The sequence below is a fragment of the Topomyia yanbarensis genome, chromosome 1 (assembly GCF_030247195.1).
Source record: "Topomyia yanbarensis strain Yona2022 chromosome 1, ASM3024719v1, whole genome shotgun sequence".
NCBI classification, from domain to species: domain Eukaryota; kingdom Metazoa; phylum Arthropoda; class Insecta; order Diptera; family Culicidae; genus Topomyia; species Topomyia yanbarensis.
This window is the reverse complement of record NC_080670.1, coordinates 169,586,708-169,613,900: the sequence shown is the minus strand read 5'-3', so window position 1 is coordinate 169,613,900 and position 27,193 is coordinate 169,586,708. Positions and strand designations below refer to the sequence as shown.

Below are 27,193 nucleotides of genomic sequence, written 5' to 3'. Positions count from 1 at the left end.
AATGTCAACGGTGCAAGAACGACAGCTCTCTTCCAAACCCTCCGATTATGGTCGATATCCCGCCAGCATGACTCGCGGCATTTTCCCGTCCACTTCGGACCTATGGAAGTCGTCACCAGAAGAAGTGTGGAGAAATGACCTAATCTGTCTACCGATTGAGCTGGTACCCTCACTTAACATGGATTCGTGTATCATGGTTCTGCGTAGTTTTATCGGCCGTCACGCCACACCCTGTGTGATGTACAGCGACCGCGAATCGAGAATTACGGGATGCCGAATCCGCGATCAACGAACAGACGATCATGGCAGAATTCATCAGTTCTGAAACTAAATGGTTGTTCAACCCTCCAGCTTCGCCGCACATGGGCAGCAGTTGGGAACGTCCGATCCGCACTGTTAAAAAGAATCTGGCCACTATCTGCCCGACGAAGAAATCAACTGATGAAGTACTCAGGAGCCTCCTGACCGAAATCGAGAATGTGGTATACTCTCGCCCATTAACCCACATTCAGATTGATGATGCTTCCGACCCCGTTCGTACTCCGAAACATTTCGTACTCGTTTCCTCGAATGGAACAAAGCCACTCACCGTAAACAACGACAGCAGCCTCGCGTTGAAACAAAGCTGGTGCGCATCACAAGCCCTAGTCCACCAATTCTGGGTGCGCTGGCTGACAGACTACTTGCCGTAGATAACACGTAGGATGAAGTAGTTCGGCCGCTCGAATCCCGTGATTCTAGGAGACATCAGTCATCGTAGATCTAAAGCTACTGAGGAACTGTTTGCCTGATGGTCAGATAGGGTCAGCTGCCGAACGGACGGCGAGCGGTGTGTACAAGCGCCCTGTGACCAAGCTTGCTGTACTACATGTTCAACGCGACGAATAGAAAACCGAACAGATGTCGGCGTACCTGAAGAGAGTGTTATCGGACTCATCCGATTAGCGCTCAACTATTCGCTGCACATCTTGGTCAACACCGTATCCCGGTGAAGGAGAAAATTCCACTGGGCAAGAGATCTTTTTTTTTTACAATTGAACAGACCTTTACGTCCTAGCCCAGTACACGTGCTATTGGTAGGGTCCAATCTACCGCACGGGGTGCACTGGGGGCGTGTCGGGCTCGAATGGTGACGCTGCCATTAATACCGACTAAACTCCATTGGGCTCCGCCATCGTTCCTCCCAGTAACTACCTCTCGGTATTACTTCTGGGGGGATGGCTGTACTAAATGTACTCATTCACTCTCACTCACGCGTTCATACGTCCTGTATGAGGCTTACTTGGGTGCTCTCTCTATCGCACCTTGATTCACTCTCAAACACTCCCACATGAGGCTGACTTTTGTGCTCACCTTTTTCGTTCCTTGCGAGGCTGACTCGTGTGCTCACCTTACTCATTCATTGCTAGGCTTACTTTTGTGCTAGCCCCACCCATACCATGTGAGGCTGACTTGGGTGCTCACCCTATCACCTGGTTCACTCTCGATCGTGCCACTCTATTGTACCTCTGTCACTCCCCCTGGCATCCCATGTGGGACATTTTTCTTAGGCCCCACTTCTGACATACCATGCGAGGCTGACTTTTGTGCTCACCTTTTTCATTACTTGCTAGGCTTACTTTTGTGTTAGCCTCTACCATACCATGTGAGGCTGACTTTTGTGCTCACCCTTAACATGCCGTGTGAGACTGACTTGGATGCTCACCCTTTCACTCCTCTGCTACGCCATGAGGCATCGATAGCTAAGTCCCAACATACTACGCTACGATCCTCCCGTCTTGGCATGAGGCAGTCCACTTATACGCCTATACACTCACTCTTCTGTCTTGCTTCGGGGTGGCTGGGTTTACCCCTTACGCGGTTGCCAGTCGCTGCGCCAAACCTGCCTCGGCATGAACAGACCATTCACTCCCTTTTTTGCGCTTGGCCTTTTTCGCTCCAGCTAACCAATCACTAGTTAGCCGTGCCCGTCGTCTGTTGCTCGGTTCGCCAGATTACCTGTAGCCAACTGGCAATCTGGATGGTAGCAGCCGAGACTGCGTTCCACTTCTCCACCGATTGACACATCCGCTGAATAAGGGTATCACGGGTTGTGTCCCAGCCACAGACGTCAAGCATTGCTCTTCTTTCGACGTCGAACCGATGACATACGAACAGTATGTGTTCGGCAGTTTCGTCTACACCTGGGCAGTCCGGGCAGACTGGGACCTCCGCGTGCCCGAACCTGTGGAGGTACTGTCGGAAACAGCCATGGCCTGACAGGAATTGTGTCAGGTGGAAGTGAACTTCCCCATGGGGTCTTCCCACTCAGCTCGATATGCTAGGTATCAGCCGGTGGGTCCACCTACCTTTCGAGGAGTTGTCCCACTCACGCTGCCATCTGGCGACCGAGGTCACCCTGGTGAGCTCGCGGCCTCCCCTATTTCCACGTAGCTCGAAGCACTCCTCATCTTCCCGAATGACCAGCCCGACTGGCATCATGCTTGCTATCACGCAGGATGCATCGTGTGATACCGTGCGGTAGGCAGATATCACTCTGAGGCACATCACGCGGTAGGTGCTCTCCAGTTTCTGTAGGTAACTGGTTACTCTCAGTGCTCTTGACCATGACGGGCCGCCGTACCTGAGGATAGATACGGCAACGCCTGCCAGTAACCTACGTCTACTGGCGCACACTTGGGCAAGAGATCTAACAATCTAAGAATCTAACGCTGAAACTTAGGTCTTTTCTCTAAACAAGATCCAACGACGTGGCCGCCGACACAACGACGAGGCAGAAACAGAAGCACAAATCGCTCTAGATATCACCAATATCGAGCCACTAGCAATGGCGAAGGGTCTAAAAGTGAAGAAAGCTCCCGGTCCAGGGTGAATGCCCAACGTGGTATTGCAAACGGTAATCCTGGCGTTTTCCAACATCTTCAAGATGATGATGATGATGAAGCGCTTGGAAGAAAGCTACTTCCAGACCGATAGAAATTCTAGAAGCTGGTATGGTTACCCACACCAGGGATATCCAGCACAATACACGTTGAATACCATTGGGAAATTCTTGGAGAAGGTCACCCCGAACAGGGTAACTAAATGTACGGAGAGCGACGTTTGGATTCCAGATAGGAACAACATCGACGGTGGTAGCAATTTCGCCAGTCATAGAGAGAAGGCGTCCACGCAGAAGAAGTGGGGGGGGGGGGTATCGGTACTGCGTTGTGGTAGCGATAGACGTAGAATTCGTTCAATAGATCACAATAAAAAACGGGATGAAAGAATCAAGTTAGGGCTGGGCCACTACAAAGTTGTTTAGGGGATGCTGACAGACCGTTTCAGACGCTCAATTGTCGTCTATACCGATGGCTCCAATGACGATAACACAGTAGGCGCGGGAGTATTTGGAGAACACTATCAACAATCGGTTGGCCTTCCGCCGCAATGTAGTGTCTTCTCCGCCGAGGCTTTCGCAATAAGAACAGCGCTAACTGCGTACCGCACGTCCAGAGACCTGCTAATAATGTCAGATTCGGCTAGCTGTCATCAGCGATCGAAGCTGGCACTTCCTAACACCCTTGGATCCAGGAGCTTGAGAACATGCCTCGAAACCGTCCAATCAAGCTGTGCTGGATTCCGGGTCATGCTGGCATCCATGGTAACGAAGGAGCAGACGTCGTTAATCAATCAAAAACAACTATCCGAAACCAATGGTACCAGCGGTGGTCAGCGTCCACTGAAATAAAGCTTCGCGAAGTAAAATTTGACACGGTGATGTGGACTGACCGCGAGAGTTTGAGAGAGCAGCGAGTGCTTACCCGGCTACGCATAGGGCATACTTGGCCAATACACGACTTTCTGTTGAAGCAAGAAGCCCCACCAATTTGTGACTGCTGCGGGGTAACCGTTGACGTTCATCATATGATCCTCTACCGCAGGAGGTACGACGAAGCATTAATACGACGAGTATGCGAGTAGCTCTAGGCAACGAAGGAGAGAACGAAAAGAACATGCTAAGCTTTCTTAAAGAAGCAAATTTGTATAAAATGTTGTAGAATTTTTTGATTCTATTGTATTTTGAATTGTAATTTATACCGCATTTTTAAATACCAAAATAAAATTCTTCCGACATGAATGCACCACGTCGGTGTAAAATGTCGTTAATAAACAACAACAACTACTACAAAACGGAGGTGGTGCTGGTCAGCAACTACTGAACGGTTCAACGCACTCAGATCACCATCGGAGATATAATAAAAGTATCGAAACATGTACTGTAACAGCTGGAAGTAATGATCGACTATCGGTTATACTTCAATAACCACGTAGATTGTGTGGCGAAGGTGACCTAGAATAGTGCAGAATACTAGTGATCCAGGAAGCCGTATGATGCGTCTTCTGACTGGTGTAATGAGGTATAGAGGTACGGTGTTCCAGCCTGGGGAGCTGCGCTGGAGACCAAGCGAAATCGAGATAAGCTAAACGGAACGTTCCGCCATATGAGTCGCGAGCAGGCCGAGAATATCGAGTTTTGAGGAGTTTGGCGAGAACCGAATGTATTGCCATGCGGCAACCGGATTCGGTTAATACGAGCAACTTGAGATGGGCCCACCGGCTAATTCCGAGTCTGTCTCTGTGGGCTTATTGAGATAGATTTTTTTCTAACGCTGCAGGTTGAGTGTCTGCATCGGTTCGGTCGTGCGCCTTGACCCTACTTCCCGGAGTACGAGGATGTGGAGGAAATGTCGGAGTACGTGGTCTTTGATTGCTTCAGATTCGAGGAAGTACCAAGCGAGTTGTCGGCTCTAAGCGCAGAGAATGTCGTACAAGAGATGTGAATAGAAGAAAAAACGTAGTATACCGTCGGTAGAGTAGTCGCGCATATACTAGTAGAGTAGCAGAGGACATGAGAAGGTCGTCAATAACCTAGTGACCAGAGCTGCCAGTTCGAACAAATGCACTCTACCGGTCACTGTGGAGTAGTCTAATTCAATCCCAGCCAAAGTCGTTGAGATTTTTCTGAGGTGAAAAAATCTGTGGTCACGTCCTCCTTCGGAAGGAAAGTAAAGCCGTTGGTCCACGGTCCATGAGTTGATGGATTGATATCTAGTCCAAATAGTGGAGTCACATGTCTGGCGTTGTTCATGAAGAAGTAGAATTCAACTTCTAAAGTTACTAACAAATATACTCCTCCCGTGATACTTGCGGAGTACGCAATAGTGTATACGGCCTCTAGCAAAAGCAAGTATCGGACTAATATTCCTTCCGCGATCTACGTTTGGGCTTGGCGGGCGCCGATATTGATCAATAAATACTATAGGATTGGAACTGCACATTGAAAGATATCTTGCTCCTCCCAAGCATAATTATCTACTGATTCCGTGTTCAACTTCAGCTAGTCCAGATCAATAACGGAGTAGCGGCCAGGGGTGGTCGCGCAAGCTCTACTGGTGACCGTGGAGTAGCGTTAAATCGTATTAGTTCGCGTCATTAAACCGGTTGTGGGTGATCAAGGCGCCGGTGTAGCGGACGCCACGCTCCATCTGGAATCGCCGGACCGACCTCGACACCCTACCGGGTTGCCTGCCAGTAGACCAGATCCACCACCAGGGACTAGATTGATTACGTCGCGTAAAACAGCTAGCGGTGGTCCGTCGGGATGTCGGTGAATCGGATAGACTTCTTGGCACCTACTGGTTGGCCCGTTGAGTAGGCTAAGGTCACTGCCGGGGACTCGATCAAGTAGATCGCGACGAAGCGGGGAGCGTAAAGGATGACGATCGCTGGCATCGGCGGCTATTTATAGTTCCACGGGAGAAGTCCTACTTCTGTAATTATCCTATACGATATAAATCTACTGTGAAGTCTACAGGTTAAAATTTCGTAATAGGATCGGAGTACAAAATCTTTTGCTTTCCATATTCCCATGTTCTCTAAAGTTAAAGAGTAGTTACTCGAATATTGATGAATTTCGTGTTCTGAACATTACATACCTTTGTTCTACGAAGGATGTTACTGTCGATATCATTCCTCATGAAAATTAATTATATTACGATTAAATTTATTAACGCTCGTATTTTTTTCCAGCGTGCCCTTTCGTTCCTCAACAATGACGGTAACCTGCGCCATAATAACGTCTCCGCCTGGTCAGTGCTTGTCAATGCCAGCGGGGAATGGAAACTGGGTGGACTAGAATACGTTTCATCGACTGACCTTTCCCTGGCGCCACCCATCAAAATACCACCTGCGTTGGAGATCTACGATCCCCCGGAGAAGAACGATCCGGGAAAACTGAGATGTGTCACCAAATGCTCCAGCGATATGTGGGGTCTCGGATGTTTGGTGTGGGAGTCGTTTAACGGGCCGATGAGGACTCGCGCTAATCTCAAAGAGTTGGCCAGTATTCCCAAATCGTTGACTCCATTGTACTGTGAGCTGGTTGGTGCTTCCCCTGGAAATCGACCGAATCCGGCAGATGTGATAACCAAGTGCCGCAAGCCGGGCGGTTTCTTCAAAAATGATCTGGTAGATACGTTGCTCTTCCTGGAGGAGATTCAGATTAAGGACAAAGCCGAGAAAAATCGATTTTTCAGTGGGCTAACGACACAATTAGACAACTTTCCTGATAATGTGTGCAAGTAGGTACTTCAAAGAGTGTATTATACGAAGTTGTATTAACGTTTCCATATCTTATAGGAACAAAATTCTTCCACAACTCATAACGGCCTATGAGTACGGTGACGCGGGTTCCGCAGTGCTTGCACCTATGTTCAAGGTATTTCAATCTCTTATTTGTGGGATCGTTAAACTAAAACAACTGTTTTCCGTTGATTTAGCTCGGACGACTACTAGACGAGGTCGAATACCAGAAACGAATAGTGCCATGCGTTGTGAAGCTTTTTGCTTCAACCGATCGTGTTACGCGGTCGCGTTTACTGCAACAGCTAGAGTTGTTCATAAACCACCTTCAGACGGGGGTGGTAAACGATCAGATCTTTCCTCAAATTGCTCACGGTTTTCTGGACACCAACCCAACGATCAGGGAACAGACCGTGAAAGTAATACCTTGGAACAGTACGAATTAGAAGTATGTTGCTAAAATCTAATTATTTTTCAGTCAATTATACACCTTGCACCTAAACTAAACTACAACAATTTGAACGTTGAAGTGCTGCGACATTTCGCACGACTGCAGTCACGCGATGATCAAGGAGGAATTCGCACCAACACCACGGTGTGTTTAGGAAAAATTGCGCCACACTTACACCCACAGGTAACAACTGTTTTAGTTTGGATTACTGAAAAATTATTGAACGAACAACTTTGAACATATTTTTGTCTTAAACGTGTTTATACAAAAATTGAAATTTTATCGATGTAGCTCTCACATCTTTCATCTTACATCTAACATCTTTGTGCTAGGTACGACAACGTGTCCTCGTATCAGCATTCATCCGGGCAATGCGAGATCCATTCCCGCCGGCAAGGGTAGCCGGTATACTTGCACTGGCAGCCACGCAGCAGTATTTCCTATTGAGCGAGGTAGCCAATCGCATCCTGCCAGCCCTCTGTCCACTGACAGCGGATCCGGAGAAGACGGTTCGAGATCCGGCCTTTAAGACGATACGTGGATTCCTAGGCAAGCTGGAGAAAGTCAGTGAGGATCCCAGTTTACGGGAGAGCATGGGTTTGTGATAAAACAATACTTCGACTGGAAAAACATGTGAATGAATGATCTTCTCATTTAGAGGCCGATGTTCACACGGCAACGCCTTCGCTGGGCAACGCAGCGGCTACGTGGGCCGGATGGGCCGTTACCGCAGTGACTGCCAAATTCTATCGAAGTCAAAGCGACACGGCACGCCCGCGACCACCCCTAACTGGTAAAAATTTGAGTAAACCTGCTTCGCTGGGTATGTAGGCGTATGCTAGAACGTCACTTTTCTCTTTATATATATGAAAAAACTAACAGAATATGTTTTAAACCTGGGTTATTAGCTAGGCTGTTACCATAACCGATGAAATAGACAGGGTGAATTGAATTTTCATGTTTTCTTCGATATTACAGAACAACCTTCGAGCAGTAGTATATCCACTACTACTAGCAGTGTAACGTCGATGACTTCACTAGAGCATGAGAGTGCAGACACATCGGTTTCAGCTAGCGACTATGGCCCAGAGACCTGGGATCAGGAAAACTGGGGTGAAATGGATGTAAGTAAATATGTTGTTTTTTTTTATAGATTCTTGCTTTGATTACTTGGGATGGGGAGGGACCGTTAGGGCATCAGATTGAAATTATTATGAAGTGCGAATATATAACCGCTATCTGTTAACGGTATGCAACTGTCGGCAGTCTCGTCGAACAGAGACGCCGAGGTTTAACATCGAGCAGCTACGAGACAATCGTGCTGCAGAGGAGATGCGCAGCAGCTTGAGAAAGCGCAACCAACGGGCGTTGCTTGGTGTAGCTACTCTTGAGGATTATGATCTATCTCCTAGAATTCACATTGCTGAACACCATCTACAAAAATGCTTTACCAAATTCTGGTACTCATGCTACTAAGGACCGAATGTTCGCGAGTTCTATAAAAGAGTCGTGAAAGCAACGCACCCGCCCGTCATCTGTTTATAGATCCGCAAATGATACCCGCATATAATGATCGTCCATATCTCCGGATCTTCTGTGAATTCGGGAATCTGACTAGGATATGGTAGTGTTGGTCATTGGGTTTTGTTAAACCTCTATAAAAACCATATAAATCCGGAAGCAACCCTGTCGAAGAGAGTCTGTACCGCTTCCGCATAAAGTACCCAAACCTGACTAGAATCAGAATCGATGCCAGTAACCTCTTGATTACGGCGAACGTCAACGGACAGTTCACGGATCCGGAATTAAATGACAAAATTGACTTGATAGTCGTGCTGTTCTGCTCCCTGAGTAAGGAAGAGTGACACCGACTTGAAACGGTGGGTTACAATAGACCAGGCCCGTAGCCAGGAGTTTATTTCGGGAGGGGCTTAAAAAATTATTGCATAAAGCTTTTTTTATTTCGATTATAGAGGTTTTAACCTTATGGTTATTCGCCTTTTTTCGTGTTAGAAAATTTCTTTAGAAAAATTTCTAACCCTATATGTGCGGGATTGATAAACGAACCCTGATGAGCTGCGTACAAGGCAATCGATTTACCAACTACGCTTTACCCGCCCCCTGCATAAAGCTTTTAGTTCTAATGACTTGATATTGTCACTAGAAGCTAAATGAAATTTTGAAAAGTTCTTAATGAAAACAATGCCAAATCTAAGACAATCCATGTTCTTACAACGAATTATTGATGTTTAATATGATATTTATCATTTATTTACAAGTTACAATTTACTCTCGTTGCAACAATGGATATTCTAGAGTTCTCAGTATTTATGCGCTAACCGAATATGACAATCCTTGACGGTGCTGGAAAACGCAAGGTGTTTTAAGCTGCACGTTTAAAAGGTGTAGAAGACGCTAAATCGAAATGAGTAGAAAAATATCCATAAAATGTTCGATCGAAGAGAATGTCGAAATTTGCACAAAATCTTCTGATTTAGCAAACGAATTGTAGATGGTTCAACTTCAATTTTCTTGATCTGGCGTCCTGTAACTATTACCAGTTCTAATGCATCATGCCAACATAATTTTTTGGCATATTCTATTTAAATGAAACTATTTTTGAGACTGGCCTTGGCCTAGCAGATCAGAACCCTAGGGGCAGATCACTTGTGATGCATTTTTAAAAATCGCCTAAATTAAATGCATTTCTTTCCATCAAAATAGAAATTTATAATGTATTTTGCGTTGCGTGTAAGACGTCAAAACCCTACACAAACTAGACCTACATTCAACAAAACGTCGAACAAAGTGAATCAACGTAGGACGTTTGTTAAACAAACTTTTCTGCGAGGAAGTGCAAAGTTGATGCAAAAATGGAAATTAAATGAATTTTTTGATGCAAATTTATTATACATTTCTAGAGTGATCTGCCCCTAGTCAGAACCCCAGTTAGGAAGGAGGATTTTGATCAATAGGATCAAAATATATGGGTCATTCCACGTCAGATTTACAACCAAAATATTAATTCCTTCCAATTTTTTTTCTTGCATTCATTAGCTATAAATAATTGACACGTATTTTTTTATTTTGGCTGAATATGATTTATTTTCAAGTTATTAGTTTTTAAACTTTTGAAGTTTATAACATTGATCATTTTTCAATCACTCGGAAACGATTCGATATATGGAAAAAAATATTAAATAAAAAAGTTGTGTTCTCTAACGAGCTTACTGAAAAAAATTGCAATTTCTTTTTGTTATATAACTTATGAAATTTGCAATTGTTTGAAACAAATTGAATTTTTTTAAAGTTGTGCCAATTTTTTTACTTATTATTAAGTATCATGTTAAAATAATTGTGCAAAACTTTGGGAGTGCATATCAAAATACTTTGCGAGATATTACAATTATAAACTTAAAACAAAGCAATTTTACACCAAACGCCTAGTGTTAGGTCTATTGTAAATGAAATATCTCGTAAAATACTTCGAATTCCTTCTGAAATTTGTACACAATCTTCTCGATATAATTATAAATTATTTGAAAATGCTAAAAATATTTTTTTGGTTCTACCCTGAAAAAAATTATTTGTTACTAATATTTGCATAATTCATCAATTATATAACAAAAACAAAAATTACAAAAAAAAAATCCGGCGAGATCATCCGAAAACGCAGCTTTTATTATTTAATGCTTAATGTCTTAATTTAATGTCCAATTTTATTAAATTTATAAAACTTTTAAAAATATTATTAAAAGTCGATAGTTGCATGCGTATGATTTATGGACTCCCAAACGGCTTAACCAATTGCCGTATAAATTTATACATAGTTGGAATTTGTTATGGAGCGTGTTTGTGTGCTATTGGTTGGGGATTATCTGCCTACAAGATGGCGCTTCGGAACAAAACGCGCGATGGGTACTAGCTAGTATTTTATAAAGTTAAAAAACTCATAACTTGAAAAAAATATCAAATTCAGCCAAAGTAAAAAAAATCGTGTCTATAATTTTCAGCTAAAAATGCAAAAAACATTGGAGGGAACTAAAATTATAGTCGTAAATCGTGGAAAGACTCGCATTCTGCAAATTTAAGACTTTTTTGGGGGTATTCAAATGTTAAAAGCAAATATTTTTTAAAAGTCCCCCAAAAACAAATTTATTTTGATTACATAACTATATTAAGAAGATTATGTGAAAATTTCAGAATGGAACTCGAAGTGTTTCTCGAGATATTTCAGTTGTAACAGACCTATCACTGGGCGTTTAGTGTAAAATTGCCTTGTTTTATGTTTACAATTGTAATATCTCGCAAAGAATTTCACTGTCAAATTTTTACACAATCTTTTTAACATGATTTTTAATACTTAAAGAAAATAATAAATAAAAAATATGGTCCAACTTTAAAAAAATTCAATTTGTTTCAAGTAATTGCAAATTTCATAAGTTATATAACAAAAATGGAGGATGGAGGAGGATCTTTGGTGATGTGATGTGATTTTTTTTGTTAAGCTTATTTGAAAACGTAACTTTTTTTATTTAATATTTTTTTTCATATAGCTAGTCGTTTCCGAGTTATCAGTGATTGAAAAATGTTCAATTTTATTGACTTCAAAAGTTCAAAAGCTAATAACTTGAAAAAAAATATAATATTTAGTCAAAACAAAAAATACGTGTCAATTATTATTAGCTAAAGAATGTAAGAAAACATTTTGGAAGGAATTGAAATTTTGGTTGTAAATCTGACGTGCAATGACTTATGTATTTCAATGATTTAATCAACTAAAGGTAACTACCCGGAATTTAATCAATTCAAGAAAATTATCCACAAATCGAATGAAAATCACTTAACACTGATTACTACTATCATCTAATTTACGTAAAATTTTACTAAATGCTTCATTGCTGACACCAACAACATAAGGGGCCGTACACAAATGACGTAGCTTTTTTTCGGCGATTTTTGACCCCTCCCTCCCCCCTCGTAGCATTTGGTCACAAAATTCTAACCTCCCCCTCGTAAAAAACGTAGCATTTACCTACCCCCTCCCCCTCGTCCCATGAAAAGCGCCCGGGAGATGAAAAAAAATTACATATGTTTTTCAATTATTTTAAACACATGTCCTTTCAAAATGTTTGACGTCTTTTATCAACATTTTCATTATAAAAACAAATTGCGTGCAAAATAAGCCCATTTCATGACAAATATAGTGTTGATAGTTTTGTTTTGAATTTTATTTTTCAAGGGGAGCATGAAGACAAGTTCTCTCAGTTCACAATTGTGCAGCTGCCAATGATTCTAAGAACCATTCGTTCATCTAAATTACTAAATTTTGTTTGGTTGAATTCGAAGTGAAAATTTAATTCAGCTTCCAAACTAAGTCTACTAGTTAGCAACATTAGCTAACTAATGTAGCAAGTTAAATCCGCATACAAAATCTTTTCGTATTTTTGCGATCTTGTAATTCCGCGAATCGTAAAATTTATCTCATGAAAAGCCGCATCAAAAGTAACTTGTTTGAAGTTAAATTCATTTCTCTAGGGAATAGAGGATCATTAAATTATTTTCTCTAAACAATGGGTTTTAAACTTAATGCTACGTCGCACAACTTCTGACCCTACCCTCCCCCTCGTCACACTTCGTCACAAATTTGGTATACCCTCCCTACCCCCCCAAAATGCTACGTCATTTATGCATGGCCCCTAACTAGAAACTATAAATGTGAACAAGCTCAATAATTTCAGCATCTCTTAATTTCGACACATGAAAGGGAATACATCGCACTTACTTCCCCTCGATTTCAATTTATTGATCCCTTTTTGCTTTTTTTCTCCATGATGTCTTATCATCTTATTCCATAAAGACCAAAAATAAAACGAAAGACTGTCATATACTGAAAACATGAAATCGATACAATAATCCCACCTTATTGACTTATAGACTCAACTAGTTACAACGTTTTAGTCGCTCTCCGTGATAACCTACTGATGTCTGATCAATCTATCGACACGTCGTTTTCAAACTTACATAGGCATTAATTAAAAACCATCGAAAGCGACTGAAATGCTGCTGGTGGTTGCAACATTATGTGGTTTAGCATCAATTGATCAATTGACATCCGAAGGAAAGTAAGTGTAAAATCACGTCAGGTAGTCCTACCGCTACTGTGTACGTTTCTGTATATCAACAAAATTAGTAATATACGATTCGTGGGTTGATGAACACCTCCGGAAAACCGCCGGTTTACCACTTTTTGGCTTGTTTACTTTTTCACGTTTTTCTTGCTTATTGTTCGATTTTCCAGACTAACAGTGTTTTAATACGGACCGCATTCCCCACATAAAATGAAATTGAGTGTCAATAGAAATACTATTGCATTAAAATGATGCGAAAATAAAAAAAAAACTGTCATCTCGGCTACAACTATGTCATCAGCTAATTGAATTATTTTTGTTTAGCGCGCTTGAGTGAGATGCCTGACGTTTATATTAAGCGTAGAGTGCTCTAATCTATTACAGAAATCCAATTTCCGTATGATTTAACTAACTTTCTTTATTCAGGCCAATATCTAGCATAAAATGAGTTTTGTTAGATGCAATCACTAGCGATAAATGTTAATTTTGGGACAGTTTTTGTACTCAGTTTTCTATGAAACTTCTAAATTTTTATTATATAATTCGTTTATTTGAGTCGGCTCAATGCATTAGCTAAATGAAGCCTTGAGTTTTTAATATATTCCACGATGTAAACAATGAAAATGATAAAACGTTAATGGTTGTCCAACAGATCTCGTGCGATTGACCTGTTTACTGGCTGAGAAATATTTTTCATAAACAAACGCGTCTTGGTGGTCGTTCATTTCTATCTCGTACACTTCCGTATTATTATCGTGGTAACTGCCATGTCCATGTTCGCAAATATCTGATTTCATCTTTGTTTTGTCCCCTTACGGGCCACCAGTGTCGACTTCCTCAATGATGATGCTGACTGTTAATTTTGATATACTAGGCGCAGTTTTTGCCGTCAATATTATATGAACAGCAGCCACAAATTTGGCAATTGTTTGTTTTTCAGGTAATAGTATTGGAGACTATGGATGTGCAAAGATGTAACGTGTATAATGATATTATCGCATTGCGTTTTGTACGTGCAGGGTCAGCTAGGACGAAATCCTAGCTGACCCTGCCCGTCTTATTCCTAGATGTGTCCTTTATAATAAATTCCATTTTTTCCAAATGTGACAGGAATCTTTTAATGGCCACGGTTCAAGTAAGCTAAGTTTGTTTATTGGGGCTTTAACCTCCTGGTCGTTCGCCCGCGGTTCAAGTAAGTGGTATCAGATCTTGTAGCCGAACATTGATTTTCTCATCATCCATATAGATGAGAATCAACCACGTGTTACATGTTGTAATGCACACTGACTGGTTTCGCCTGGGCTAATTTGTTAAATAACATAAGTACTGAATGCCTGACAAGGTAGAACACGTTAAAGTCGAAGTTCGTAAGCATAAGCTCTATTTTCACCTTCAGCAAATAGTTCCCAGCATGAATATTCGGTCTTATGCAAAAATTCCGGAAGTAAATAGCCTCCAGGTTTGGCTGGAGCACCACTTCTTGCTTCTGCGATTCAATCATCCGACGGATCACCCCAGCAAGAATTAAAGTAACAGTTTCTTTTGTTCTTCCGACGAGTCACACAATATGAAAGGAAGTGTGTTATCAGACACGGCATACTGAGTAGATATCGTGACCGATGTCTTCGGTGGTTCGAAATAGCAATCTTCCTGACCATTCTCCCATTAATTTGTTGAAACCAAACAAGATACAATTTTTTACGAGTTACCGAAAAACATGTTGCTTCTTAAATTTATTTTTGAAAAATTTCGGGGGGGGCTTTAGCCCCTTAGCCCCCCCTCTGGCTACGTGCCTGCAATAGACGACTACCTACAACAAGTTGAGATAGCGGCTTGGAGGGAGGATCCACCAACATGAAGACATCCAAAAATTCCAATGTGATTGTAGAGGTGCGCGGAGCAAAGGAGGACGCGAATGCGTTTGCAAGGAGTAATTCGTGATCTAACACTAGATGTCGACCGCCAGAGGGCACGGAAATTCAATGATGATGTTTTTATTTTCATCTGTCAAAACGCATTGGAAAGTAAATTCTGATTTTTTTTTAATTCAATCAATATTATAATTAAATGTTATTTCTTCTAATGAAAAGTAATATTGGTGAAGAAAATATGTTTCCTACCTCTGAAAAATATCCAGATGGTAAATTTCTTGTTGCTTCACTCACATTTATTCTTCCGGTTTCAATTTATACTAAAATGAAATTCAGAGATTGAAATTTCGATAGAAAACACGAAGGTGGGCAAAAATCACTGGATTAAAGAGTGTAGTTGTTGGTAGTCGAGGTTATCCACTGATAAGTCCAATTTCTAGATAAACATTTTCCATATCTAAAACAACCAACCTAACCTTAACAATACAAAAATAATTCCGGATCTCAATAATTAGTAATAAAATATTGAGTTCAACTGAATGTTTTGGTGTCAAACGAAAGAACGAGTGTTTTCTTATCACCTGTAATCAAGCTTTTTGTGAAACTATGTGATATTTATTTTAAAACAATTAAAATAGAACAACCATCCTATATCATCAATGCAAGAAAATGTTTTCATCGTCATTTGACTAGTACCAAAAATGAAATCCAGTTGGCGCATCGAGCGAAAAAGTTTCACGTTTGAGAGCCAATAAGCTGCAGATATTGCTGGTTACGCCGCTGGTAGTCGCAGCAAGTACCATCGGCGCCATGGTACAGAGTGAGAAAACCAACGGAAGATGGGGTTCCTGAATCGAGTGTTCACCCCGAGAACAAGTAGTAACACCACTCTGAATGACTCGCAACTTAAGAAATCGAACTTGGCGGAAGTGAAACATTAAATCTGCCGTAGTAGCAGCCTACATTCAGAAGGCGCTCTCGATGAGAACTGAATCAGCCGAAAAAGCTCTGAAGGAAACCGTGGAACACGCAACGACCAATACTGGGGAGACACCCGAAGTGTCACCTTAATTTTCTCTCGGGAAAAAAGTGAGGAAAACGCTGGGGGACCTGGAGAAACAGAAAAGCAAGCTGTGGTCCATCAGAGATTAGAGGAACGTGACTGGAGCATAATGAAAAGTCAGCAGGCGAATCGAGTAGAAAGGCATCAGAAGGAAGAAAAGGAGAAGGAACACGAGAAGAAGGAAAAACACCGGCCTCCTCGGGTACAAGAGCTATGCACTGATCATCGAAGCGAACGATAAAACATCGTACACGGCTCTTTTCAAGAGAGTGAAAGAGAACCCGGAGCTGAAAAAATTGGAAGCAAACGTCGTTAAAACGATGCGTACGCAGAAAGGCGAGATAATCTGCGAGCTGAAGAAAAGTATTTTCGTCGAGAGCTTGGCCTACCGCAGGCTCATTGCTAAATCTTTGGGCCGTGAAGTAAACGTGAGGGCTCTGTCAAAGGAAGCGGTGGCCGAGTGTAAGAGTTTGGACGAGAACACGACCGAAGATCTATGAAGTGCACTGATAGAACAGTGCAACTTAGATATACATACGACGATCCGGATTTGGAAGTAGTATGGAAGCACTCAGACGGCGGCGATTCGACTACCGGTGGACGTTGCTAACAAGCTGGCGGAGAAAGGCAAGATAAAAAACGGATGGTTGGTGTGTTTGCTGGGAGTTGCTCCGCGACTTACTAAGGTGGTGGAAGGATGCTTCAGATGCTTGAACTTCGGACAAGTCTACATTGTGTACAAAATTCGGATGAAATAGCCACGTTACTAGAAACAGCACGAAGCAGCCAAGATGCACAATCAGCAAACCGGAGAACAGCTTCAAATGCCCTGCATATAAAAAGTCGAAGACAGGCCAACAATGATGGAGATAACCCAACTTAATCATAGCGACATTGAACAGCAACTATTGTGGCAGTGGACGATGGAAACAAAGTGCGACGTTGCAATTATGGTACAGCTGTATCGCGTTTCTGTCTTTATCGGCAAACTGAATCGCAGATAATGCAGGGATGGCGGCAACCCAATTGATGAGCGTGTTCCTGTCCAATGCGGTTTCCTTGTCCACATACGAAAGCTTCGTGATCGACAAGATCAATGATGTATTCGTATATAGCTGTTATGCTTCTCCAAGGTGAACACCAGAGCAGTACAATCGGATGCTGAACGAACGCCGGTTGTTATAGGTGGAGTCTTCAACGCTTTGATCGTGGAGTGGGGTATCAGGTTGACCAACGGAAGAGGTTACAGCTTGTTGTGGGCCCTGGCGACGCTGGAGGTTGTGTATCCAAAAATGGGTATAATATAGTAAAGCACTAAATTATACCCAAAATAGGATTGCGCTATTTTAGCGTGCCTTTACAGAAATCAAAATAAAATTGGAGACATCAGTTTCTCATTTCAGTGCGTGAACATAGTGAATCAGAAGTGTTTATTTAAACGTAGGAAAAGAATTCCTTTTCTTGGTTCTTGTCAAGAAGTAGTATTTCGGAGTGCTTCGAAAGTTAGTAATCCTTACTTTCAGTAAGGAAACTGCCCCTTTTGGTTTACCTCCTGGACGGATTTTACAGATGTAATGCTGTGCAACGAAGGTTCCGCTAGCACATTCCGTAAAAATGGCCGGAAATCCGTCATCCACGTAACATTCTGCACGCCGTCGCTGATGGATAACATGAATTGGGGAATCAGTGAATAGTATACACATAGCGACCTCCGGGCGATCCATTATACCAGAATTGTACGGTAACGCCGAGAGTGAAAAGCGAAAATAGAAAATAAACGACTTTGGCAAGGGCCTTTTCGAAGAAGAGTTTCATGAATACAGCATCGCTTCAACTCCGAATGTCGATGAGGTGTCGGAAACACTAATGAGCGCGCTTGACGTAACAATGACAAGGAAACTGCAGCCGATGAGCTGCCATCCTCCTACGTATTGGTGGAACGAAAGGTTCAGAGAGCAAGTTCTGAGGCAGTCAGAGGAGAGCGTAAGGTGACATTTCGGTCGGCACTTTTAAACGTGTGATAATGCTGAGCCAGTGCGCCTACTACAAGGAGCGGGGCAGAGAAGCAGACGTCAACCCATGGAGGAATGCTTATCGTGTTGTGTTCGCCAAGATCAAGCGTTTAACGACACCAGTTGAAGACTATTGCGGATGGTCTCTTCCCGAAACACGACCCATCCGCGTGGCCACCTACACGGCGCGTCGATGCAGACGGTGAAAATGTCAGTGGAAATCGGATCTCCAACGATTAGCTCCTTGGAGTGAACTGAAAGTGTGGAAAGCCACTGGTCTGGGAAGTGTTCTCTACGTGGCACTAAATAAAATACCGTGACCCTGGTGTTTCCGGACGTTATTAGCACAGTGCTATAGGAATGCCTGATCGAAGGTTACTTCCCGGATAGATGTAATCCAAAAGCTAGCGTTGCTACCAAAACTAGGTGAGCCATCACGAGATTCAGCATCGTATTGTAATCTTCTGGAAAGAGCCATGCTCAACAGGCCAGTGAAATACGCGGAAAGTGAGAATATGTTATCGCAGAGGCACTTCAGATTCCAAGAAGGGACTTCGACGGTGGATGCAATCCACACAGTTATTACAAGCGAATGGAACACATCGAAGCAAAAATAGCAAGGGTAATCACTATTGCGCCGTTGTCGATGTGGAGAACGGGTTGAACAGTGCCAGTTGGGATGCTGTTCTGGAAAGCTACTTTCAAAAAGCGTGTCCTGATATACTAGATGGACATGGAACATAGGTTGAATAATGCTCGGCCCTACGCTGTGGACTGTGATGTACCACGGAGTGTTAACACTGGAACTGTCAAGGGGAGTGGAGATCATCGAATTTGTAGATGATGTCGTCCTTACGATAACCGGTAAGACTCTGCGGGAAGAGGAGACGTTAACAGTAGATACGCTAGACATCATTGATACCAGAATGGCTGATGTCGAGTTACAGTTACCTCAGTACACGATCAAGGTAGTGCTGTGCAGCAACCGTAAATAAAATACAGACTGTCATGCTCAGCGTCGGAAGATGTGTTAACTCAATTCCATTAAAGCCTGCGCTGAAGTACCTGGGTGCGACGATCAGTTAAATTTATACAGCCACGTCGACTATGCATGCGAGAAGGCGGCAAAGACAGCTAACGTAGTGTCGAGGGTCATTCCGAACATCGGGAGATTGAGATGCAGCAGAGATGCCTACTGGTCTCATACTGTCGGGTGTCTCATACTCAACACTGAGGTATGGCGTTCCAGTCTGGGACGAAGCCGATGAGCACATTTCGCCTAATACCTGTTCGTGTCACGAGCGCTCACAGATCGATATCGCCGGTAGCGGTAGTCATCATAGCCGGGATGATCCCCATGTGCATCACTCTGGCTAAGGATTTGGAATGCTACCAACGGAGGAATACAGGAAATGCAAGGAGGCTGGTCAGAGCAGACTCGTTGACTAAGTGGCAGCCAGAGTAGGATGACGCTGAGAAAGGACGACTCATTCTAAATGTGTCGGTGCGGGTGCATAGGAAGCGTTGATAGGTGAATTTCCATTTGACCCAGTTTATGTCTGGATATGGATGGTTCCAGAACTACCTGCATCGATTTGGACATACTTCGTCACCTCTTTGCCCGGAGTTTGTAAATGTGCGAGATAAAACGTGATATTCGAATACACTAGATTCAAAGAACGTCGAAGGGATATGCAAGGCATGACAATCGACAATATCGTCAAAGGGTTGTGCCACGACGAGCACACTTGGAACGCTGTCTACAGACTAGTGACGCGTATACTCTCTGAACCGCAGAGGAAGTGGCGAAGTGATCAACAAGGTAGTGTCGCCTGCTAAAAACCCCTTCTAAACAACAAATCGGGCTCGAGAGAAACTCCTTCGCCGGGAAACTCTTTGGTGGTGTAAACAGGATCCTCCACGAGAATTAGTGAAGTTGTACGTGACGTAGTACTGACATTGGGTCGTCGGGCGCCACGCTTCGTCGGAACCGTTGGACCGGCCTCGACACCCTACCCCCCTTCATTGAGCACGGCTACCCTAGTACCGTGCTCAATGAAGATTGCAACAAAATATTCTGGCAACAGCAAAAGAAACAGTTTTGGGATAACTTTCACCGCCGGGAAACTCTCCGTCGGTGTAATATAAGTCAATCGTCAGCGATTAGATGAGTGATAGGAGACGATGTACTGGTTTTGGATCGTCGAGGTACCAACGTACCGGAAGTCATGTTTTACCCGGGATCGCTGGACCGACCTCGGCTTTCTACCAGTTTGCCCGCGGAGAGAGGGGATAACCAGGTTAACAGCTGACATCGTGCTGCAAAGACGAACGCGTTAAAGTGAAAGCAGTGCCTTGGCGAAAAGCGTCGCCAACCCCAAGCAGCACAACGAGACGCCATCGAAAAGCTGTGTGTGCACAATATTGACTCCATCGAATGCGCGACATCCGCCGGAGATTGGCGAAGTGCATGAGCACGAGCCAATGGCAACGGAAAAAGAACTAACAGTGACAGCTGGTGACTGAGTCGAAGGTACATGATCACAGCCCTCCTCCAAACTAGTCGCATCTAGTGGTTTCTGGGGAAACGTGGCAACACTGAGGTTGTACTTGTGCGGGTCTTTTATTAGGGGTCCTCCTGCCAACCCAGGATTGTGCAGATTATCCATCTTCTATCTGTACAAAAAGCACGCGAACTATGCAATGCACAATATATTCACTAGGAAAGAAAACACGGAACGAGGCCGATACACAGCGCACTGTTCAAGATAGGAAAAATCACCTTGATCATCCAAGAGCTAAAGAATAAATGAAGGAGGATCATGTGTTGCTAGTCCAGTATCAAGCAAAAGCGATATCAGTGAAGGGTCTGGGGTATTTGGTGTAAAATTATTTGATATAAGGTCATTAAGGATAACGGACATTTGACATAATGATCATTTCATAATTTTGATAATTAATCGGATTGAACGTTGACATAACGGACATTTGCATAATTTATTTTATCTACAGGATAACGGTCATTTGGCATAATTTCTAATTTTTCGTAAAGTGATAGTCATGTGGCACAACAGACATTTGGAATAATTATGTGAAAATAATGATCACACTAGAGGGCCATTTTTTTATCTACAGGGTAACTGACACAATTTTAGATTGTGCGAGAAATTATGTCATTCGGCATAGAAAGACGATTACGCCTAATGTGGTTACGCAAGATGGCTTCAAGACGCGTGGTGTCCGACATCGCTGCGCTCCATCGGACTTACACTAATTTTATGTTTGAATAATCCTGGCAAACGAGGGGATCACAGGTTTGCTTGTGAGGGGTCGCCACTTCCGAAGGCGGGTCGGCGGCCACATCGCCCGGCAGATCCTCCAGGGCTTTGTACCGTTTTGGATCCTTGTTTTCGGCTATGCGGCAAATCCGCATTACATTGGCTTCGCCTCAAGTGTTGGACCAGTGAAACAATCAATGATTCAATATATGTACATGCATTCAATAAATCATCGTTTCAAAAACTTACCCAGATGATAAAGTTAACTAACGTTTGGATTGAACGGTTTATAATTCGAAAGAACAGCTCATGATATAAAGAAGGATAATTTTAATTATTGAAACGCTGTATGCAAAACCAAAACTCGCTGGCGCTCCTAATAATGATAACCAAGACAAAACATGCATCTCAGTTCTTGTGCGCTGCATCAATAAAAACCTGTAACACCTACACTATACTATAACGTATCAAACAAACAATCCATAATTGTTAAAATGAGCAAACACAAGAGTTTCAAAAATGAAACTTATAAGAACCTCTCATATTTAAAAGAAGTTAAAATCAGTTTTAAAATGTATTCGCTTGAAATATAATCAATATTAGGTAAGGTAAACCAATACATTATTATTATTGCTTAGTGCAGTTTTAACCTTACGGGCCATTCGCTGATAAACTACAAATTCGTCTGTTATGCCAAATGACCTTCAGTGTGATCACTTAGCAAAATTATGCCAAATGTCCGTTATGCCGAATGACTTGCAGGATGACCACTTTTCAAAATTATGCCAAAAGTCCGTTATATCACATGTCTTCCATTATGCTAATGACCTTATGCAAAATGGTATTATGCCAAATGATTTTCTGCCAAATGGCCAGCTCCAATCAGTGCATTAGCAGCGACCGCCAGCGTCTGAGAGTCGAAAGTCCCATGTCCTATTAGATTCTACATAGGACAGATTTTCGATTATAGGCTGCACAATTCTTCCGCATTTATTTAACATAGTTGTTCTGAATGTTTGTCAAAAACTGAATACTGCTTGCAATTATGAATATCTCCCATTCTATCCTATTCTAGTCAGCCTCATGACTCGCATACTTTATCGATTAATCCCTTTTCTTACAGACATCTCAAGATCCTAGCAGTCCAATGGCAGGCGCAACAAATCCTTTAACAGCTAGTCTTAACATGATTGGTACCGTAACGGACACACGAGATGGATGGGACAATGAGGACTGGGGCAGCCTGGAGGAAGAACCAGTAATTTGAACACATTAACTTAGCACTATTCATCGGATAACACCATTACTTTATTTCAGAACGAAGACCTAGATGAGAATGACGAGGACGAGTTGAACCGAACCCAACACAAGCAGCACAATCAGTCGTCACCGGCGACTACATCGTCAACGACGAGCTCAAGTAACGCTGCCTCTACTTCCGCGTTAGCTGCACCAGCCAGCTGCAACAATGCCAACAACAACTTACCGAACCATCACAACACTAGTAGTCCAAGCAAAATGCTTGCCCTGAAGAACATGACCAATATCATCAACCACACGACAAATAATTCCAATTCCAATTGGAACAATGTCGGGGACGGATGGACTGATGGAGACTTTGAGCCAATTGATGAACCCAGCTCAGGTTAGAATTTTAGTTATTACTAACGCAATATCCTGTCACTGTTCCTTTTACTAACCAAATTGACTCAGTTAGATTCCATTCGTAATTCGTAATCGGCTACCAATTCATGACACACTATAGTCTATCAGTCTGTTTTTTATGTTTCTCTTTCGTCCCCACATTGCTTGCACGCATCCTCTTTACCGATCGATGTTCACAGATTGCATAAGTAGTCTTCACCGAAGAGGACATTTTGTGAAGAGAAATGAAATGAACTGAGGCTTACAGAGCCAGAATATGAGAGTGAGTGTGCGAGATATACTGGAAGGCTGTTGTTTCACCGGGTTTAAGTGTTTTCGGAAGCGCTCCAATTAAACAAATTTGTCCATTTGGAAGCATCTCCGATCACTGAATAATAGCATTCTTGAGTTTATTTTCGTTTCGGTTGTCTTTAAGTTTCACCTGCATATCCATTGTTTAGATCAATCAAACGTCTGTAAACATGTATATTGGCGGTTTAATTCCCTATTGATTTGATTTGATTGCTTAATTTAATTCAATTACAAGGTTTCTCTATCGTTTCCCCCCATAAAAAAGAATAATCAATGTGTTCTTCCTTCATGATCAAATATGTCCAGGAAACCCTAAACTTGACGAGGCCCGGCGCAAGCGCGAAGAGAAGAAAATGCAACGTCAACGCGAATTGGAAGCGAAGCGTGCTGCCCGGGGTGTTGCTGGATCCGGTGGGCCGAGCAGCGGTCCAATGAAGCTGGGCGCGAAAAAGATTCAGCTTGACTGAGTAAACGAAACCGGTGGTGACGATGAACTGGTGAACGAAGAAATATGATTGAAGCAAGCGGGAACACTTCGCCAAGAGAGCTCGAATGTGAACGACGAGTAAATTGCAGTTTTTGCAGTACAGTTTTGCTGGTAAGTTTGATGAGTCAATCGTGACGCTTCTTGTGAGCAGCACGATTTTTTGCGAACGGCGAATCGATTTTTTGGAAAGATACATTATTTGAACAGCTTTGACCTGGAAAAAATGTTTTCCATGTACAGCGTATGGGGAAAAGAAGCAGGGTTTGTGGAGAGTAAGACATTTTTTCGCACCAGTTGCAGGACATTGTCATCATCTTGTATTAGCTTTAAATAGTGAATTATACGAATTTAGAGACTTTTTCCTAACAAGCCAATAATTCATAATACCAACATCAGCCGCCGAACGGCACAAGAAGCAAAATGTGTACCTACTTGTATGTATAGGTTCCCTGTAGAACAGGCCAGTGGGTATACTTGTTTGCAAACGTGGAGATGAAGCTGGTACATACCGAGATATGAGAAGCGACAGAAAACCCGACCATGAGAAAAAATGAATAGATTGTATTCTCTAGATAGGCCAGAATCCTAATTACCAATAGATAGTGAGAAATTTATTAAATTAAACTGCACCTTAATAGAGTTTAATATCACACACTCAAACTTCCTGTTGTAGTACAGAATTAATAGGGTATGTTTGCGGGTACGTTTTCTCCATCACGAGCATATTACCTATCATTCCAATGGCTTTTTGATTATAGCAACGGCGGAGTCGCACCGCTAGTGCATGCATTTGGGATACATTTGTTATGTGGAATACCTTCGGTGTCTAGTCTATTACCATTAAAGCCAGTCGAAGGCCACAGCCGTGTTGTGAGATGACTGCTATTCTCACGTTACGCGAAGAACAGTTTCTTATTTAGTCAAGCGCAAGGTAACTTTTACTCATTTATCGCAAAGTTTCGCATTCCATAAAACGCTGTTCTGTATGACATGTTTCCTAGATAGACTACTCTAGCAAACGTGGCACTGTGGATCCAAATTCAGTCGCTTGTTTTCTTACTTTATATGCAGCTTGGTTATCTTTGTACACTAATTCAGTTTATTACAAAAGTCGCTGGATATCTATTTCATTGAATGAATAGTATACTGATAAAGCCAAATTTAATTAATTTAATTGAGTTAGATCGGTGTAATGGGAATGATAGATCAATCCTGATCCAGCGCAGAATGTTCTATGTTCAATCGTTGTAATACAAAAATTAGAAACCGCCTTACCTTGTCCCACCCAAATATTTTTTTATGTCTAGTGCTGCTGAATTTAAGATATAGGTCCCAAAATTTATAAAATTGTCTCTAAAATATGTCTAATTGTGCCTTCCAGGAAAGTTCATCTGCAATTAATTTTGAGTTGGTTTTCGGAGGAATGCTATACTTATTCGGGTAATTTTATTTTTTCACTATTTCATCTGCAACTACACCTCCAGATCATAAGTTGCCGGAGCTTTATGCGAAGAAAGGTAATCACAAAACAAATCGTTAAGGTTATTTACATGTAAACCATTCATCTGTCTTACGCATCAATATATCCTACATTTTCAAATTATCGAATATAATTTTCATTTCTTCGTAAATTTTGTCGCACAAAGGCTAACTTAAAATCTCTATGGCCTTTTTCGTAAATATTCAATGTTAAAATAATTTCTCAGGCAGACGACGCGATGCCGCTAAATTTCCGAATTAGATTAAAACTGTTCCACATAATGCCATGAATCACCCAATAGTCATTCATTGCCAACCCTACCGTAAGTCTATAGTGCGAGAATGCTTACTCAGTTCGAGCGTGTGCGATATTTAGACGAAACTAGCAAACGAAGCGAGAGATGATATAAAACATTGCCTTTTTATATTAAAAACTAAAATTCAATTGAAAAAGAAAAAAGCATAGAAATCTCTTAAAAAAGGTAATCGAATCGAAAATAAAACTCTTTTTGTAATATTTGAAAATTTGCACTACGTAGGCCGAAGAATCAAGCAAATCCTACAAACAGAGAATGAGAACGCCTCGAGTTTGAAACCCAACCGGAGAAGAGAAAGAGAGAGTGACCAAATCAAACTCGGAAGGCACGATAACCATCTGGAGAATATGAAAAAAGAGAGAAAAAAGCGGAGATTTTTTCCAAAACCCTATTTTAGCGATACACAAACTGATGGACATAAAGAAAGGCATCTTGGTTACACAGTGTATCGTATTTTTCCCCCAAATCAAAAACTAGAAGAAAAAAAATAACCAACCAAACGATATTTAGGGTGGTCAGCTTCAGGCCTTAATCCTGGTGAATCCAGTGTGTTAGTTATATCTATAGGGTTATACCACTGCATTAAGTCGATGAAGCTTACCGGTATCAATGTTCACGATAGGCGGTTCTGAAACTCGCAACCATCAACATCAGCGAAAACGTAGAAAGATGTATCAGAACTACATTATGTTACTATCAGGAAAGTGTGTGAATTTGACAGGCGGAAACATGGGAAATATACTTTGTTGAACGGCGAATGTCTGCGAGGGATTGAATTTGAGTCCACGATTTTTTAAGAGAGCTAGAAGAACGATCAGAAACAAGGGAACGATGCATCATTTTTAATGTACCTATATAATAAATGTAAAATCCGAAAATTTTCGCTCAGCAGTCTCTGGGAATAGAATCGAAAGAATTATTCCGCTGTTTAGGTATTTCTCCATACTCTTAGAGCCGATTTCTTAATCCACGTTTAACTTTTAAACCATAGGGTTAACGGTTAACGATTAAGCGTGGATGAAGAAATCGTTCGTCCAATCCAAGCGTCACGCGATAATATTTTGGTTAGAGCAAGTTTGTCGAACGTAGTGATCATGGAAATTTCGGTGGTGATTACCTTTGGTAACTGATTGTTGAATGAGGCATCGAAGTAGTCATTCGAGCATTCGACTCGTTTGGAACTGTTGGTTTCTTGACGTTACCTTGATGGGATCTTCGATAGCGGTGAATGGCGGATGTCCCAGAACCAACATCGAGTGATAGGCACAAGAGTACGGAGAAGGGGCATGCAAATCCTCGCAGTCGTAAATGGATGAAGTGGAAATCTTCCCAACCGGTGCCGAATCGAGAACTAGTGTACAAAAGTTCTCTCCAGGAACACAAAGCACTTGTTACACTGACACAATTTTATTACGGAAGAAACCACATTTATTTCTATGGACAAAATAACTGCATGCTGAAATCTTTGTTCTTAATCTAATTTTAACTTATCTTCTATAACATAATTCAAATGCTAATTGATGT

General features: G+C 42.1%; 1 protein-coding gene across 3 annotated transcripts in view; it reads left to right on the top strand.

Moving 5' to 3' along the window:
- The window catches only part of LOC131680870 (N-terminal kinase-like protein), a 31,526-nt gene extending 4,989 nt beyond the window's left edge, over positions 1–26,537 (top strand). The window contains exons 2-12 of one of the 3 annotated variants that reach the window (XM_058961603.1): positions 6,073–6,623; positions 6,682–6,760; positions 6,822–7,043; positions 7,103–7,258; positions 7,408–7,672; positions 7,734–7,898; positions 8,054–8,199; positions 22,554–22,688; positions 22,748–23,075; positions 23,275–23,357; positions 23,693–23,828. In XM_058961603.1, the coding sequence (XP_058817586.1) occupies positions 6,073–6,623; positions 6,682–6,760; positions 6,822–7,043; positions 7,103–7,258; positions 7,408–7,672; positions 7,734–7,898; positions 8,054–8,199; positions 22,554–22,688; positions 22,748–23,075; positions 23,275–23,333 (2,106 nt within the window). In that variant the 3' untranslated portion in view covers positions 23,334–23,357; positions 23,693–23,828. Of the gene's footprint in view, positions 1–6,072; positions 6,624–6,681; positions 6,761–6,821; positions 7,044–7,102; positions 7,259–7,407; positions 7,673–7,733; positions 7,899–8,053; positions 8,200–22,553; positions 22,689–22,747; positions 23,076–23,274; positions 23,358–23,692 lie in introns of all 3 variants that reach the window. The other 2 variants (XM_058961596.1, XM_058961588.1) reach the window with 2 other exon arrangements.
- Positions 26,538–27,193: the final 656 nt, after the last annotated feature.